This window comes from Phodopus roborovskii, unplaced genomic scaffold (assembly GCF_943737965.1).
Source record: "Phodopus roborovskii unplaced genomic scaffold, PHOROB, whole genome shotgun sequence".
NCBI classification, from domain to species: domain Eukaryota; kingdom Metazoa; phylum Chordata; class Mammalia; order Rodentia; family Cricetidae; genus Phodopus; species Phodopus roborovskii.
In genome coordinates, this window is record NW_026126416.1 from 12,028,850 (window position 1) to 12,047,728 (window position 18,879).

At 42.0% G+C, this 18,879-nt stretch overlaps 1 protein-coding gene across 1 annotated transcript in view; it reads left to right on the plus strand.

Annotated features, from left to right (window-relative positions):
* Positions 1-18,879, plus strand: part of Kif16b (kinesin family member 16B) — a 182,505-nt gene that overhangs the window by 131,941 nt on the left and 31,685 nt on the right. Inside the window, exons 15-17 of the mRNA XM_051183275.1 lie at positions 748-885; positions 14,086-14,168; positions 16,161-16,249. Of these exons, the coding sequence (XP_051039232.1) occupies positions 748-885; positions 14,086-14,168; positions 16,161-16,249 (310 nt within the window). The remainder of the gene's footprint in view (positions 1-747; positions 886-14,085; positions 14,169-16,160; positions 16,250-18,879) is intronic.

The following is an 18,879-nucleotide window of genomic DNA, read 5'->3' on the forward strand; positions in this document are numbered from 1 at the left end:
CCGAAAAACCATTCCAGAAGCTCCCGGACTCAAATATTTTTAAGTTTGCTTTTACATCAAACCCCTTGTTTGAATTATGCATTTGGTCTTGGGAGTAGCTGTAAATGGTGACAGTTGGTGAAGATGGTGATCTCTGTCAAGGGATGTTCAATGATGCAGTTCTGCAGGGAAAGTGGGAGCTACTCCTGAGAAACAGAGTGCTCACATCTGCCATTGCCAGCATGTTCATAGGTAACCAGGTAACCATCATCAACTGACTGTTCTCAGAGGTCTGGAGTCAGCACAGGCTATGGCATTGGGACACGTAGAAGCCTCTCAAAGCTCCAGGACCTCCTGTGGGCCATGCCGTGCCGTGCCGTACTGTGTCATATCTCTGCTTTGTGTTTCTGGGAGGAGGCATTCTCTGTAAATGCTCATGGGTCGTAGACCCACATGCTTTTGTTCTTGTCTCCCTGTGGCTGGCGGAAGTTTGTCATTGTTGATCTCAGTTAAACAAGCCACTCAACTGTGTCTCCCTATCAGGAACAGTCAGCTGCTGTGTGGCAGAGCTCACAGGGGATAGTCAGACCTTCTGCGGTGACCATCAGCAAATGCCTGTGTCTCTGCCACTTGACGTTGCAGAGTCCCTGAACATAATTGTTCTCAGAACTTTTGTGGAAAAGAAAAATCATGAAATAAATAATGGGGAATCATGATGACAGACACCAAAAATGGGGACCAACTTTCTCCTTTGTTTTTCTCTCCTAGTCCTCCATGGTCTTGACTTGGAGAGTGAGCACTGTGTCTTTGAGAATGTCGGGGGAACGGTGACTCTGATACCCCTGAGCGGGTCCCAGTGCTCGGTGAATGGTGTTCAGATCATGGATGCCACTCAGCTAAATCAAGGTACCTGGTTTTGCTTTTCAGAGATCTCTGTATATGTTGAGAAAGCAAGCTGGCATTAGGGAGCATATGCATTGTATTGATTAAGACACAGAGGGTAAAGACTGTTGACCTCCTTGTGCTTTCTCTTCCATCTTGCTGGCGGGCTGCTTTATAAAGCCCACTGTCTTGTTGAATTAACTATGACATTTATGAATACTTGCAATTATTATGAGAATTATTCATTAGAGGAGTTTTTAGGGTAAAATGTACCTCTTACAAAGTAACATTTAATGCAGTGATTTCCTTTAAGACTTTTACTTCCAGTGTTTATGTCCTTCTTGTGAATATTTGCAACTATACACACAGGATGGGTATCATGCCTTTCCTGTTTGACACAACTTCAGTATTCTTAAAAAGGGGTGGTGGTGTAAAAGTAGTGCTGAGCTTTTGAATCACAGAGCCATGTGAAAGTAACCATTACATGTTTGTTAGTCTGCTTTCGCGCCCCCCCCCCACCCAGAGCTAAATTGATAAGATTAAGAAAAGAAAAGGTGGCCCCAGGCTTTGAGCCTGTGGTGAATTAAAACACTTACCTCGTGACCAGAAATCAAAAGAGAAAAGGGAGGCACACTATAACCTTTCTGGAGATTGCACCTCTTAAATGTTCCAACTGTTCCAAACTCAGGGGATTACATGTTCTCTAGGGGCCTATTGGAGTTCTAATATGACAGTGTCCAATCTTTGCTGTATATTTCCTCCATCAGTGAAATTCTCCATACATCCACAGTACAGCCACACAACTAGAAAATTAATGGTGGTCCTCAGACCTCATTCTGGTTTGGCCATCTGTTTCTCATGGATCTGACGTGCTTGGTATTATTTACCACATCTCTAGTTTCTTGAATCTAGAGCAGGTCCTTGGTTTTCATGAACTTTATAACATTGAAGAGTGTGTCGTATGCTTAAATGTAGAATTTCTCTGGTGTTTCTCATAATTAGACTAATACTGTGTTTGTTTGTACAGTGGCTTACACTTCCAATATGATGCATTTCTAACAGTTTTGCATTATTCTCCTCTCCCACCCCAGATTGCCATCTGTCCATTGCTGATGGTTCCCTGGTAAATGTGCATCTGGCCAGGCCTTTTCACTGTGAAGTTACTTCCTCTAGCTTAGGTTTTAGATAATGCTTTGGGAAGGCATTTTGATTATAAATAATCTTATCCTTGTCACATGCTGATTCACTGTTTCAGAAACTATTTTTAAAATTTGTGCTGAATTATTATTCTGTTGTTTTCAAAAGGCTATTTATTTATCATTTCTTCTACATTTGTCAATTGAATTTTTAGTGTAAGGAAAAGCTTTCTCTTATTGCTATTTGTTTATTCATCTATTTAAATTAGCAGGGTCACATAGGCATTGTATTTAGTATTTGCTCTCTTTTGCCGTTATTTATTTTGAATGTTCAAATCGTTCCAGATTTGACCAGTGTGAGTTTCTTCAAGGTGGCTTCTGTGTCTTTTGGCTTGGCCTCGTTGTTCTGTGAGCTTTTGCTTACCTTCTAAGACAAGAGATCTAGACTTACCTTGTACTTTGCTACAACTGTCCAGTTTCATAAAGAGCACTACCCATCTGGTGTGTGCTCTATGTATACCTTAACAGTTAACTTTGGGTGATTCTTTGCTCTTACAGTGCCCGGGAAAGAAGGATCACTAGTTTACTGAGTTTCCAGAAATTCTTCAGATAGCTGTAATTATGTCTCTAATTCTCTTCTGGATTGAAACTTATTGGTAAATGTCATGAAATAATTTTATTTTATACTTTATTTTGTTCTTCTACCTAACTAGATAGCTCAATTTAAAATATATCTGCTTTGGGTATCGATTCAGGTTAGGAAGTAACTTTTGATCTTTTAAACTATCTCAGATGTGACTTTTGCTAAGTCTTAGAACTAATTGAAATTGAAGGCTAATTGCAGGACTAGTCTTTCCCTCTGGGATGCTCTTAATTCTCATCTTCATAGTGCCATGGTGATGTTCAGACCCAGTGCCTTGAGCTGCTCTGGCATTATGCTGAGCTCCTGAACTGCTTCCACCATGTCTGAAGGTGTAAGAGCATTGTGCACAGAGTATAAATGCCACTGACTAGCATCAGGGCACAGGTTGCTAGATGGCATGGCATTGCATAAGAGTAACAAGACGACAATTTTTTTTTTCCACCTAGACTTTCGTTAACATATATCCTGTCTATGGTAAGACAGCTGCTGTCTTTCATAAATTAAGAAATACAATTATCTACTTTGGCTTGCTTGGTGTTTATAGATTTTTTAAGATGAAAACTGGACCATGTTTTAAAATACAAAGTGATTTGCTAAATTGAAGGTGTGTGAATGAATATACGTAGTGAAAAGAAAAAGAAATGGGACTGACACATCCCTCCTCCAGGGTTAAAATTTGTGTATAATGATCACAGAGTATCTCAATAAGCATTTAATTTTTTAAAACCTGTAGTAAAGTCTAAAAAAATGAACTTTGTTAAAAACATAGTAAGTGGGATTAAATAAAACAGTGTTTTATACTTAAAAACCTCTATTGGCTTTTTCCCATCAAGAAGCATTTGAAAGTCAGTTCTATAGAGCATGTCCTCACAGTCCTGCTTAGGTAAGTTTTGCAAAGTCAGGTGTTTTGAATTGACTTTTGGCAGCCAAGCCTCTTGAAGATAGATCTTGGGGTAGCTGGACAGCTGCTGATTAGTACAGAACATTGAAAAAATTATAGCAGACTACTTATTATGCCTCATTATGCCTCTGAAACCTTGACATGTATATGTTGTTAAATCTTTTTGGCTTTCCAAACCAGGCACGGGTTCTATTCATAGCCCTGAAGATCATGAACTCCAGGCCACTCTGATACCTTACACTTGTTGCCCTAACTCTAGTCTCTGGCTTACTGCAGTAGTTATTGATCTATTGTTCTTCCTGGCCCATCATTCCTTGATCCTCAGAATTGTCCTGGTTTGTAAACTGTTGATTGGATTTATGAAAGACATAACGGGAGAAACAATTTTGTAACAGTCCCCTGCTTTCAGAATAAAAGGGATCTAGGACAGAAAACACAGATGGATGTCAACCCACATCATAATGATGTCTTACTACATTACCCTCAGGTGACTGCCTCCCAGGTTCATCTTCTATTACTCATCGCAACCTCCCCTATCATCACCAGTTTCCAGCTTATTGCTGATATTCAGGATTCAGCCATCTCTTCATTGGTAAATTACTTTCATTTGGAAATGCGCTAGGCTGTGCCATTAAAAAAGCACAAGTAGTAATTATAACTTCCTTATCTAAATCACTTAACACATGTGAATGCCAACTAATAGATTTGTCTAAATTTAGAAAGATGTCACCATTAGGGGCAAGGGTGTTTTTCATCTTTCTTTTTCTTCATTTTTAACTTGTGTCAGTGAACTGCCTTCTTTCAAATAGCATTACCCCACCCCCGCCACACACACACACTCAATAATAGGCAAGGTTTCATCCATTAGCATTGTCAGTAAAATGAAGAATATTTTCTGGTACTGTAAGCACGAATGGGATAGAATATTCCTTGTATATATCAACACTTGGCATAAGACATCTTTCCCTTCATCTTGAGTTCTAAGCATACCTGTCTCTTAATGGGTACCCAGAACTCAAGTCCCCTGCTTCTCGTGATTCTTTGTTAGCTCCATAAAATGAGTGCATAGAAAGAAGAAGGTAAATATTTGAACACAATATCTAATCCAGAGACCAGAGCTCTTCTTGGTAGAGACTAAGCTCCTAAGTCCTCTACACCCCAACCACCATATATTTAATACGAAATGGCACGATAACCTAATGTGCTGTAATTCAGGAAACACTTAAGCATTGACTTGGAATTTCCAGGCACTAGTCTTTTTCATTTGAATTATTTGTTGCTATATTGTATGTTTTTCAAGCTGGTCACTGTTAAATGTAATTAATGTTTACATTCATATCAGTGGGCACCTTTGGTCTTCCCTGCTGGTCGGTCAGATCCATTGAACATTCATCTTTCATTTTAGAAGCACTACAGAAACTGCATCTTGGAAATTTACACTTAGTTGCATTTGAATATGATATGCTTGAGTGCCAAAATATATTTGCATTTATTCAAGCACCCCGAAAGAGGGAACAGGTGATTGTCTGCAGAGTGGAGCTGAGGAGCCTTTGATAAAATTTTCATCTGCTGGAGGGCTGCTGTGAGTTGCTCAGTGACAAATTAAAAAGGAACCTTAGTGGAACTGGGAATGAAAATAGATCTTTGAGGGTTGAACCACGGTATCCAGCTAAGGCAAAGAATCTGTCTTCTACTGAGTGCTGGGAGATAGGAGTGTCTGTTCCCTGTGAACTCCCCTGTACTGACCTGAGCACTCCTCAGATGCCTTCGTCTAGTAAGAGACCTGAAAATTGAGATTCTTTTGAATGCCAAAGCCTGAGCTATTTTTCAAAAGAGAATGGTTCTCCAAGTGTGTCCCAGGGCAGTGACATCAGCATTACCCGTGAGCTTATTAGATGTACAGATTCCTAAGCCCTGTGCTGCTAAGATCTAGGGATGATGCCCCAGTGATGTGGGGCTTTGTGTCTAGAAGTAGTTCTGATGTGGGATTCTGTATGAGCGGCTGACTAAAGCTAGTCAAACTGACACCAGATTCTTGACACCCTGGACATTGGCAGAAAAACAGCTATTTGCCTATCTTCACTCCTTCTTTGCTGTTTCACCCATCACACTTAAGTTTTTAGTCTCTCTGATCCTTTCAGCAACTTCTGCTTCACAATGCCTAAGATGGCTTTACAGTGGGGTCTTCCCGTGGATTTCTTTCTGTCTTTCCCTCTTCCATGAGGGATCATCAAAGTCTGTCAAGTCATTTGGGGTAGGGCCTAGGCCCTTCTGTGTGTCTCTAGGCTAAGAGAGTATCCCTCCTTGGGGAATGGGCTCCCAAAGTCAGTTTATGCACTCGGGATACTTCCTGGTTCCATTGTCAGAGGTCCCTTAGACTTCCCAGTTCACCTAAGTAACACCGATATTCGGGGTGTCTGGTTCTGTCCTATGCTGATTTCTCAGTTGTCAGTCTGGGATCTATGAGCTTCCCCCTTGTTCAGGTCAGCCGTCTCTGTGGGTTTCTCCAGCCTGGTCTTGACCCTTTTGCTCATCACTTCTACTTCTCTGCAGTTGGATTTAAGGCATTCAGCTCAGTGTTTAGCTGTGGGTATGTGCTTGTGCTTCCTCAGCTACTGGATGAAGGCTCTAGGATGGCATATAAGGTAGCCATCATTCTCATTATCGGGGAATGGCATTTAAGGTAGCTTCTCCACTATTGCTTAGATTGCTAGTTGGGGTCATCCTTGTTGATCTCTGGACACTTCACTAGTGCCAGATTTCTCTTTAAACCTATAGTGGTTCCCTCTATTCAAGTTTACCAGATTGGAATTTACTAAGCCTCTGAATCTATGGATGTCTGTCTGTCAGAGTTGGGAAGTTTGCTATTATCATTTGTTTAAAAACATTTTCCTCTACTGTATATGCTTCTCGTTCATTCTGGGTCTCTAATCACATAAAAATTAGATATTTTAGTTGTTGTCTCCTGTTCTTTTCATGCTCCAATTTGCTGTCTAGTTTAGATTTCTCTCCACAGCTACCTCCTGCTATGGGGCTCATCCTATAAGGCTTTTGTTTGCCTGATTGTTGTGATTCTGGGTCACAAAGTTTTATTCTTACTTTTAATGCATTATCTTACCGAAAATTTAATTTTATATTTGTTTTAAAGTCAAAATACTTGTTCAAATATTGCTAGCTCAAAGGTCTCAGGAGTAGCTTGCTTTAAATGTTTTACCAGCTCATTGACATCTTCCTGATTCTTCCTTCATTAAGGAAGTAATAATAATGGTTTGAATTGGGAAACTTTTGAGCATTTGTTAAAGGACAGTGAGTTTCATTGAAATTCTGTGATGGGAAATAGTGATAGCCTGTTTCAACAAGCATGTTCCCTCATTGGATTCAGGCCTAAGTTAGAAACAGCCTAACCTATATATGGAGACTATGTCTGCAACACTGATGCTGGCTCCATGTCAAAGCCTTTGTGCTATCCAAGTAACAGTCCATCTTCTACTACTGGCTAGGCTGTTTCTGGCTGAGCAGGTTTCTGCTGCTTATCATATCTCTCTGGCTGAACATGCTTCTGAGGCTTAGGGCAGTGTGTGCACATGTGGTAGTGAACCTTGGAATTCCCACTGTGCCCTCTGTACTTTAGTTTTCCGTTTTCTCTCCTATACTCATGTCCAGGGCAAAGGATTTAAAGGACACAAAGCGGAGGCAGCAGTAGTTACCTAGGATGGTGGAGGCAGGCTGCTTCCACTTGGTACCAGGGACTTCCTGGTTTCTTGTCTAGACCAAAGCAGCGGTATTTTATACCAATAAGCATTTTTTGAGTTTCCTCCTAGTTTGAGCCAAGAGGAAGAAAGTGGTCATTTTCAGTCTGGTTGCTCTTAGTCTTCTTAGCCCACTCACTCTCCCCAACAGTCTTTAAGAGTAACAGTGCTCTTTGCAAGAGCAATGTTAAATACTGGGATTTAGGGAGCACTTTGATGTTAATGACAGACTGGTATTGTAAACAACTCTTTTTAATGTTTATTTTATATTGAAATCAGCTAATATGGCAGTGTGGTTGACTCCTAATTGACAGATCTTAGAACCTTCCCTGGTTTGGTATCTTCAGTTAAGTCAGTAAGCTAAGTAGAAACTTTTTAACTGGACACTCACTATGCTGCCCTTATGACAGCCCATCCTTCTGTTTTACGCACATGAGTCGTTCTGAGGCTACTTCAGCAGCTACAGAGGACCTCCTCATCAATGGCAAGGCAGAGTCTGACATTCTGCCCCAGTTACATAAAGCAACACTGTAAGCCAGACAAGCTTTGGTGAATTCCAGATAACTGAGCAGCCATTCTCCCCACATCTGTGATTTTTTTTTGTTGCTCTTGGATTATTTCATGACAAATCCACATTTTCCTTGGAAAGGACAGACATATCCCTGTTGGAAGCAATCTGTTTCCTCCATGAAATTTTAAGAAGAAAAACATTAGCCTGATTCACTCATGCACACATCTGAAATTTTATGGGGAGGGGTGGATTGGTACATCCTGAAGATTTAAAAGATTTGTACTCAGTTCATACACAGATCATCAAATAACACTTGATGGTTATTTGATTGGGTACATCAATAGCAAAGATTGAAAATCAATTTCCTTTCTTCTCTAGAGGTCCGGAATCTAAGCTTATAAATTTTCATTTTACTGAGACTAAATGAGGGGTAAAGTGATTTATCTAATGCATAACTCTTTGTTTGAAATGTGATCACTGATGAGGGAGGTGTCAAAGCTCTTGTGGGTTTTGGTAAGGTGTCCTATGCATTTGTTGCCATCACAAAAGCCAGTGATCAGATGGCATGCTTTGATAGTGACATCTGCTGCAGTATCACATTGATGCCCAGTACCTGTCATTCATACCCAAGCCTGTCAGTGGCACCTTCATGTCTTGTCTGAATCCATTTAGAATCTGCATAAAATTATCTGTTCCCTGTAACTTCTAGTCTTTCACATCTAGCTTCCCAAAGCCATTTTGAAATAGAATTACTGTAATTCCTGTGCTTTAAGTACTAGCCATTTAAAGAGTATAAAGCCCTAGAACACACAACTTAATCTGTCTTATGTAGTGGTACATGTTACTGAAGATTAGATTCTATCATGACTCCAAAATGATGCTAACATTGTAGTTCATTTCAAAATAAGGTTTTTAAGCTTATATTGAATTACAGAGAAGGTTCTTACAAAGCATTTCATTTTCCTGGAATCAGGCAACAAAATGAGAATATACTTGCCCTTCATTACCCAAGATTCCTGTTCATCCACCTTTCAGGGCAGTGTGTTGTATTTTCTGAGTCTGGATCCTCCACCCATCATAACTCAAATTAAATCTCTCTTTTACCAAGCATCCTTTTAGGAACACAGCCTCTGTGTGGGATGCTTAAATAATTAAAATGTAAAATGAGGAGCCCTGAAGCAGAGTCCGGTTTCTGTTGTCTCTAGCATCTAAGCTCCTGTTACCTTGGACCATGCTCTTTGGGGAACATAGTTGTCTCTTGTGTTTGTATCAGTTATAACTCAGAACAGCATCTTTCATACAGACACCTCTGAAATAAACATATGACAACATTTAGTAGAAAAACAAGTTAATTTATTCATGCAGTAGCAGAATTAGAAAAATCTCATTAAAATCAAGGAGGAAGGTAATTGCTTGTAGTATTAAGTATTGTTCCTATCTTCCCTAGAAATCACTAGAAATACATATATGCTTCAGCTTACTTGACATACTAAAAATAGAAAAGTCTCATATGAAACCATTGTTTGTATTTCTCATTCACAGAGATTAAATGAAGGAAGCTTTCTATCTTTTATAAAACAAAGGACTTTGTCTCCCTTTTTACAATGTCATTTCCCCCTCAGTTCCCTTTTAAGACTGTCTGGGATTTGTCTGTCTTTGGATATTTAACAAGCTCTGAAGTAATCTCAGAGAAGCCATCATATATTTCATCGAGGTTTAGACATGCTCTCAAAATTACAAATTAAGCGCATCACAGAAAGTCCATCTGCTGCGATTAATCACATTAACCTCAAGCAAGGAGTCATTGACAGTTAAAAGGAACTTAAGGTCGAGGCGGAACCTTAGGACTTTTTCAGTTGATGAGTAGACAAGGACACTGAATTCCAAAGAGGTTCAGTCATAAATCTTCCTTGTCTCACCCAGAGACATTGTGTATGTGTGTCTGTCAGGGTGTGTGGGGTGTGTGGTGGTGTATGGTGTATGGGGATAGGGGTGGGTATGGGTGTGAAAGCTGGAGGTTATTGTCAGATATCTTCCTCAGTATCTTATGAACCTTCTTTTTTGATTTGGCTTCAGTCCACCCCCCTCCACACCCTCCCTCAGTGCTGGCGTTGCAAGTACAACCGAGTACATGGAGTTTTACATGGGTGCTGGTGATCTATGCTCAGGTCCCCATGCTTGCACAGCAACCATTTTACTCATTGACCCATAGCCTCAGCCCTCATTTGAATATTACTTCACTAACCAGTCTCATTTGTCTGTCCACCCACCCAGCAATCCACCTTTAGCTGGCTTATTGCTTTCTAAGTACATTCATGAATTTCCTTTTAATAAATGAAAACTAACTCTGCCACTAGACCCACCCACTTTAACCTCTGTTTATTAACATGTTATAGGTATGATCCGATCCCAAAGGGTGCCTACTGAAGTTTCCAGTGTTCTGTAACAAAGAACTGAACCAAGGGATTCATGGACACTGATAAAAACAGATGCTTTTTGAAAGAGAAGGGCACTTATAAGGGGTGTGGGAGGGTGCAGATCTGAGACTCAAAAGCCTCACAGCCTGTCAAGACCCATCTTAGATCATGTACTTTCTCAGGGAGATCTACCCTGAGCTCTGTTTTGGCAAATATAGCCCTGGAAGGTCCCTTTCCTTCTGCCACTGGGTTTCCTGTTAATCTTGATGTCTCTTCCACAGCCTGACTTTCCTGCCACAGGGGTCTGTAAACACTGTTGTACTCAGTGTACCTGTATTCTTTACATCTTCCTCCTGTCCCCAGCGTTTGCTTTCTTGCTTTGACCATAAAGTCCACATCTCTCCTTGAGGCAAAACCCACTGGTAGTTTCTAGTTTCCATTTTAGCCTCTCTTGCAGCATTCTCTATTTTCCTCAGTTCCTGCTTCCTTCCTCTCTACTTCAGGCTTCCTTTCCTTTCTAAGATCACCTCCTCTACAAGGCTGTTAAAAGCCAGCTTTCCTCTAGGTCTCTTCCCTTCCTTTTCCCTTCCCTTCCCTCCCCTCCCTTCCCTTCCCTCCCCTTCACTGACCTTCCCTCCCCTCCCCTCTCCTCCCCTCCCCTCCCTTCCCTTCCCTCCCCTTCACTGACCTTCCCTCCTTTCCCCACCCCTCCCCTCCCTTCCCTTCCCTCCCCTCCCCTTCACTGACCTTCCCTCCCCTCCCCTCTCCTCTCCTCCCTTCCCTTCTCTTCCCTCCCCTTCACTGACCTTCCCTCCTTTCCCCACCCCTCCCCTCCCTTCCCTTCCCTCCCCTTCACTGACCTTCCCTCCCCTCCCCTCTCCTCTCCTCCCCTCCCTTCTCTTCCCTCCCCTTCACTGACCTTCCCTCCTTTCCCCACCCCCTCCCCTCCCTTCCCTTCCCTCCCCTTCACTGACCTTCCCTCCCCTCTCCTCTCCTCCCCTCCCTTTCCTTCCCTCCCCTTCACTAACCTTCCCTCCCCTCCCCTCCCTTCTCTTCCCTTCACCGACCTTCCCTCCCTTCCCCACCCCTCCCCTCCCTTCCCCCACCCCTCCCCTCCCTTCCCTTCCCTCCCCTTCACTGACCTTCCCTCCCCTCCCCTCCCTTCCTCTTCCCTCCCCAGGTAGGTAGGTAGGTAGGTAGGTAGGTAGGTAGGTAGGTAGAGTGGTGGCTTGAATAAAAACATAGTCAGTGGTACTTACTTGACACACATTAAAATGGAAATAATGAATTGTTGTGGATAGTTTTGCTTCCTTTCATAATTTTTAAAGGGCTTTTAACTGTATATATCATGCAAGTAACATAGATGGGTAGATTATTTTCAGTGACTTAATGTGAGTTGAAATAATGTCTCTGAGATACTATTCTATTTTTCCATTAACATATTTTTGCAGTTTTCAACTTGCTTAGCTAGGCATTTGGTTAACAGAAGGAAGAAAAGAATTGGATTAGGTGTAATTAACACCTGGAATTTGATTGCCTTATTAATCTCTAATGTAACTGAAGAGTATTCAATATACCTATGTCTTAGATATAATTGCTTAGATTGTGACTTTCTACAAGAGATACAGCTCTGCATCTTAGTAGTGGAAGAGTGGGAAACATCTTTCTTAATTACAGTAATGTTGCCTTTCTAGAGTGGCAGAGACACAAGTATGAATTTCTATGAAACGATAAACAGATTGTTCATGAGACAAAGATCTTCTGCTTTCGTGAGTCTCCCAAAACTGTCCTCCCCTCATGTTGGCTCCATTTTCTGCGAAACAGTAACTTCCACTGAACCCAGCCCTTCAGTTTCCCCCGTGGCTGGTGTCTCTGCAGTCAGCTGCTAACTGTATGGATTTGAAACTTCTCTGAGACATCTAAGACAGTACACTGACTAGTTGGCCGTAGGGCGATAATTTCTGAAGCTCCGGAGTATATGACTGGAGTTGTGTTATGACTCCTGGCAAAGATTACACCCAAGCAAGAGGCAGTTGTTTGTGCTCAGCCAGAGGGTGTATCAGCCCTTAGGGGCTCCAGGATTTTCACCAAGGGACATTAAGGACCTGTTGATACTGTTCTCTCAAGGGATGGTGCAAAGATGTCTTAGTTAGGGTGTCTATTACTGTGCAGAGACACCATGACCAGGGCATCTCTTCCAAAGGAAATATTTAATTGTGGCAGCTCACTTACAATTCAGAGGTTTAGTACATCATTTTCATGGAGGGAAGAAAGGGAACATGCAGGCAGACATGGTGCTAGAGAAAGAGCTAGAGTTCTTATATCTTGACTCACAGACAGCAACAAGTGGTCTATAACACTAGGTGTGGCCTGAGCATATATAAGACCTCAAAGCCCACCTCCATAGTAACACACTTCTTTAACAACACCACACCTACTCCAAACAAGCCACACCTCCCATAGTGCCACTCCTTTTGTGGGCCATTTTCTTCCAAACTGCCACAGATACCCCTAAGTTTTACGTGGAATCTTATATAAGTTTTTAATTATTGATAATTAGTATTTTTGTTTTTGAAATCTTTTGTGGGAAACACAAAATTTATGGGTTGCCTTTTAATCACTGTTCACTAGATTGTAAGCTCTGGTCAATGTTTTTCTCAGTTCTCCAGGTTCACACATCTTATGCCTGTGTTTTGCTGTTGTAAAAAACAAAAAAACAAAACAAAACCTTTCTGTGGATTAGACCTGAATTTTTGTGTTCTATACATATATAGCTCCTGTTTTTCTCCTGATACCCATGGCTCTAATTCTTGCCATTCTCTAAGTGTCCAGGGAGAGCAGTCTTCATCTTTGGTGCAGAAGTCTGCTTCTAGCTACTTCAGTCTGTACTTGGTACCTTGATGCTAGACTGTCACAGGCATTGCCCTTGATGACTGACTCCAGAGCATAAGTCTTGTCTTTCTCAGGACTGAGACTAAATGCATTCTGTCATAAGGTGGCAAAGATGGTCTGGCATGGAAGAGACCACAGGATAGTGAGTGTGTGTGTGTGTGTGTGTGAGTGTGAGTGTGAGTGTGTGTAATATAGTTTCTCTTAAATGTCCTTAAGGCCAGGGAGCTCACTCCCTTTTATGGTCAATCTGCTGGATCTGGACAAGTCTGACTTCAGAAACTCTTTGCATATTTTTGCTGATCCCTCTCCTCTTTGGTCATTCCTGGACAGCAGCCTTGGCTTCCCTTGTTCACTGGGTACTTGATACTGAATGAGGATTGTGGTCCAGCATATCTAATGCAGACATCTAAATTGTAACAGGATTTGTGATAGGAAGCAGCATGCTCCCTTGAGAATAGATGTGTATAGATTTATGCATTGCAGCTTCTTCCACATCAGGCACTGTCAGGTTTTAGCGTAGGAACTCTGCTGGTCCCACTGTTTCTTTTGAAACTGCTTGTCTTTAAGTGTCTGCTTTTGTAAGCATTAATAAACATTTCCTACATTTGAAATTACATGTTTTGCTTGATGATGCATTTCTTTAGAGTCCTGGAGGGTTTTTTTCTTTTCCTCCAAATAATCACAAGTCTAATTATCTGCATATTAAGTTTAAAATCTCATAATAGCTTATAAAGCTTAGATTCATCACTTCTGCCTAGGTTGTTTTGAATATTGTGACATCCAGCTGTAAAAACAAAAGTACATGCAGGTTTAAAATTAGCTTCCATAGGTGGGCCTTTGAGACTAAACCATCCCCTTATTATTTTCTAATGCACTAGAAGAAGAAGTCCATGCTCTGCTATTGCTAGCTGACCACACGGCCTACCACTGATCACATTGCCGTCTATCCATTGCTGTTGTTCTTTTGTATTCCAGGTGCTGTGATACTCTTGGGAAGAACCAATATGTTCCGCTTTAACCACCCAAAGGAAGCTGCCAAGCTCAGGGAGAAGAGGAAGGTGAGGGCATGGGGACTGACCCCAGATGCAATGGGGGTGTATCCTAGTTTGTACTTTACTCTGTGGGATTAAAACCTCTGGAAAGAGAGCTCTATAACTAGGTAAATTCTAGGCAGTTTGTTTCCTAACAGATGATGGAGTTGGAGTGCCAGCAAGTAGAGTTCAAAGCTCACAAGAAAAAAGCTGTTCCTTTTAGACCCTTCTCGCTAGTCTGTGCATCCCTGGAAGAGTCAGGTTTTATGTAGCATTAAGTGACGAGTGGCTTGCATCTTCCAGAATCTGTTTAAGTAACATAGCACTGAATCACTCTTATCGCAAGTCCACCATAGTAAATTGTTTTTCACTTGGGTAGGAGACAGAGTGGGGTGAGTTTAGGGCCATTGAGAGAAATGAGTTTGGTTGTATGGGAGTGGTCAGGGGTCTTATAATGCTCAGTGGTAGAGGAAGGCTGAAACCCACACCAAGAGAGGACCATTGAATGAGAAGGAAAGAAATCTGCACCATGACCTTTCCTTAGACTGCTGAAGGCAGTAAATACTACAGCCTGCATTGTCATGAGCTGGGAACTGTGCTGAGCTTACGTAGAAATTCCACCATGTTGTCTTTACAGCAGCTGTTACCACTCCAGTAACCAAGTGGGAAATTAGACTAAGACAGACTGTCTATGACAGCTGTGAGGGCAGGAGGTGGGCCACCAGGACCTCAGCCCTGACCTGCACGCCCAAGGCCTTTATTCTAGCCACCAAGTGACATAGTATCTTATGTCACTCCTTCCGATATTAGGGCTACCCAAGACTGTCAGGACCTTTATTGGAAAATGAGAACAAAGCTACATCCCTCAACTTAATCCAGCCAGTAAATCTTCTTGTCCATTCCAGCCCAGGGCCACTCTAAATGGTCCCTTTTAGACATTGTTTCAGAGAGATATGGGGAAATCTGTCTGCCAATAGCTTTCCTTGGAAGCAAATAGACCAGTTCTTACCTTTTAGGCTTCCCCTCACTTACCCATTTATCTCTATTGCACAGTAAATGTAAATGTTAAGGGCACCAGAGTTACAGTTTCTAACCCCTACCTAAACTTCAATGCAGTGTAGCTAGGAGGCTTTCTGAGCTGTGGAATGCCTGGTAAATAAAGGGGCACATTTCAGGGTCAGGTAAAAACCTCACACAAGAAAGTGTCCCAGAAATCTATGAGGATGACCCCAGCTAAGACTCTTAGCAATGTGGCCTGAACTGGCCATCTCCCGATGCCTACCTAGCCTAATTGTCATCAGAGAGGCTTCATCCAGCAGCTGATGGAAATAGATGCAGACCCACAACCAAACATTAGGTGGGATTCAGGGAATCCTGTTGAAGAGGGGGAGAAAGGATTATAGGAGAAGGGTTAAGGGTACCACCAAAGGCTGGGGGGGGGGCGCTTACATAATCCACAAAACTGGGCTCATAGGGGCTCACAGAAACTGAACTAACAACCAGGAAGCCTGCATGTGATTGACCTAGTCACTCTATATATGTGACAGTTGTGTAGCTTGGTCTTCTTGTGGGATTCCTAACAGAGGGAACAGGTGTTGTCCCCAGACTTTTTTTATTGACTTTTGGGGACCTAGCCTTAATACCTGGGGAGGTGCTTAGTCTTATTGCAATTTGATATGTCATGTTTTGTTTATACTCATGGGAGACCTGCCCTCTCCTGAACAGAAAAGGAGGAGTAGATTGGGTGTGGGGGTGGGTTAGAGGGAGTGTGGTTGGAAGGAGGGCTGGGAGAAGAGGAGGGAGGGGAAATGGTGGCCAAGATGTAAAATAAATAACTAAAATTTACTTTTAAAAAATGGTTTCTGGTGTATAAGGGCCCGACTCTCCCTGTCTAGCAGATATTAAGTATTCACAATTGTGTGCATCTCATTGCCTGTCAATAGCGGAAGGCAATGGATGCAGAGCACTGGCCTTCTCTTACCCACCAAGGTAACCACTCTGCCCTGTGTCTGCTCTTAGAGTGGCCTTCTGTCCTCCTTCAGCTTGTCTATGACCGACCTCTCAAAGTCCTGTGAGAACCTGTCTGCAGTCATGTTGTATAACCCTGGGTGAGTGAACAGCATGTCTCTTCCCTGTGATTAGTACTATGGTGGTATTTATGGTGCCAGCAACATTATAGTCACTTGATGGTAATAAAGCTTGGGCAAGGGCATCTCCTCAGCATATCAGCTGCAGTCATTTTCCAAGTTTCTTTTCTGCATATTCATAATTGTACTTAGTTATAATCACAGTACAAATGGGATTATGTTCTCTGTTTTTTTTTTTTACTTAACAACATAATAAGTATTAGCAAAGATGGTTAGAAGCTTCATTATCATTTTCATAACTGTCTAATATTTTAAGTTGGCACTTTGATTACCCAGTGCATGATCCCTTTGGCTTAAATGCTTTTATCTTGTTTTTATAAATGATCTGTAATAACAGAGGAAGCTTTGGTCTTAGGGCATCCCATAGCCCAGAGAATTATCTTCACTACTTTCAGACGTCAGAGGATGGCTGAAGACACAAAGGAGAGCTTTTTAAATGAGTTTAGCATCTGGGTGACCTTTAGTTGTTAGCCTAAGTGCTCAAGTCCTTGGTGGCTTCATCAGTAAGATGACAGTGTTATTAAAAACATTTGGAAACATGGAGCCAGATGAAAAGACTTCTGGGTATTCCCCCATTTTGAGGTTCCACTATTTCATGCTTCCTACCAAGAGAATCTCACATAAAATAATGAGCTGAATGAATGAAATGAAACTCGCAGGGATGTGTCTTTGGAGCTGTCCTTTGTTTAGCTTGTACTTTGTGGCAGGCATGGTGCAGAATCACCTCTGTCCTCTCACTGTCCAGGTCTGACTCCTGAACCTTGCTCTCACTTCATCAGTCCTATTCTTGTTCCATTTGGGGGCCCTACTTCCATAGCATGGCTTGTGATTGCTCCTTGATGTCCAGTTAGTGCTCCCTTTTCTGTGCTGGCAAGTAGATGCCTATGAAGAATTGTTGCTTCATTCTCCTTGGATGCACCTTCAATCAGTCTTATCTTTACCTTGTTCCTTTTGGAGACCAACAGGCTAAAGTCCAGATCCTGTGTTACTTGAGCCAAAATAAAAAGAAAGCCAGCTGGTGAGACACAGGGTCTATGGATTTCTGGAAACTTAGTTTATTTTATGGTGTCCAGCTTCGTCTTCATCATGCAGCCTTTCAAAATTCAGGTTGTGTGATGACTGAGGGAAGTTATACTCATTAAATAATTTTGTCTTAAAATAATCTGAATATTAGTGAGACCGTAAAATACAAGAATGCTTTCAGAGCCACTGAATAGGCGGTCTTTGTGAAGGCATGGGTGCTTGTAGGTTCTTAGGAATTTGCAGTGTTTTTTTCCCAGCTGCTTTGTATAGTGGCTAGAAGAAATCACTTGGAGGCTTACATCATTTGATGTAATATGCCGGTGCTTGGCATTGATTTCAGTGGTGTGATCCTATCTGCTAAATACTGTTTGTCTCAGTACACCCCTTTGCAAGTTTTGTCCCCCTCAGCTTGTGGCTGTGACTCAGATATGTCTGAAATAACCTGTGCCATAGGGGCTGGTTCTTTGCTTGTTCCAGGGTCTGGTCCTTATTTTTCCTGCCACCTGCAGCTCTAAGACATCAAGCAGGTGAACCCATTCTACAGGCTATTCCCAGCTCTCATCAAAATGAAATGTCCCTACCTACTGCTGCATTTCTATCATCACTATTTTATCATTCTTTGTGGAGACAATCCATCCTTCAGCAGACTCCTTCTGAGAACTACTATCAACTAGACATGACTCTAGGACAGGGGCCTTTGGTATTGACAGGCAGCCTGTGGATGATTACGAGATCAGAGTGATGAAGGTAGAATGAATTGTGGTGCCTTTGGGGCAGCATTTGGCAGGCTTGCCCAGGGAGGACTTCCTGGGTCTAATACTTGGTCTAAGACTTAAATGGAGTAAAGATGGCAGTCAGTGGCACTCATAAAACACAAGGGGGAATGGAAACATTGCATGCAAAAAACCAAAATGCTTCAAAATCATAAATTGCAAAGTGGACCAGAGTAAGTGGAATCCCGGAAGAAGGGTAATACACCGTGAGGTGAGGGACAGTCGGTGGCAGCCTGTGTGGGCCCATATGGGGCACTGCAGGGAGTAGTGTCTTCTGAGAATCCTGACAAACATAAATATTCTTTGTCTGAAACAGTAAACTGAAGGGCACTTACTATGGGATTTGTAATGTAGAATCAGACTATCGTGAAGAAAGCTGTTTGTTTAGACCATATGAAAGATAATGGTGGCCTGGGTTTGGTCTTTAGCCACAGAGATATAGAAAAGTGAAACCAAGGAACTGGGGTTTACGGGGAGATTTCCAGGTGTAAACATGTGGGGCAGATGAGATGTTGTACCCTTTCCTGAGATGGGCCAGACAAGGAAGATGGTTGATTACAAGTGGACAGGTGATGAGAATTCTGTTTACATCTTTCTTGTTAAGTTGGAACCTTTCTGTGCTCAAGGGTCTTGAGTGTCAGGTATATCTGCTGGTTATTAATAATAGCAAATAGTTTCAGATTGAAATTTTAGTAAGACATCCGAGTTCTCTCAGGTTTTGTACTTTGATATTTGTTATTAATTTCCCTGGGCATGGGCAGTATAATTACTCAGATAAGACAAGCTGTGAAAAGT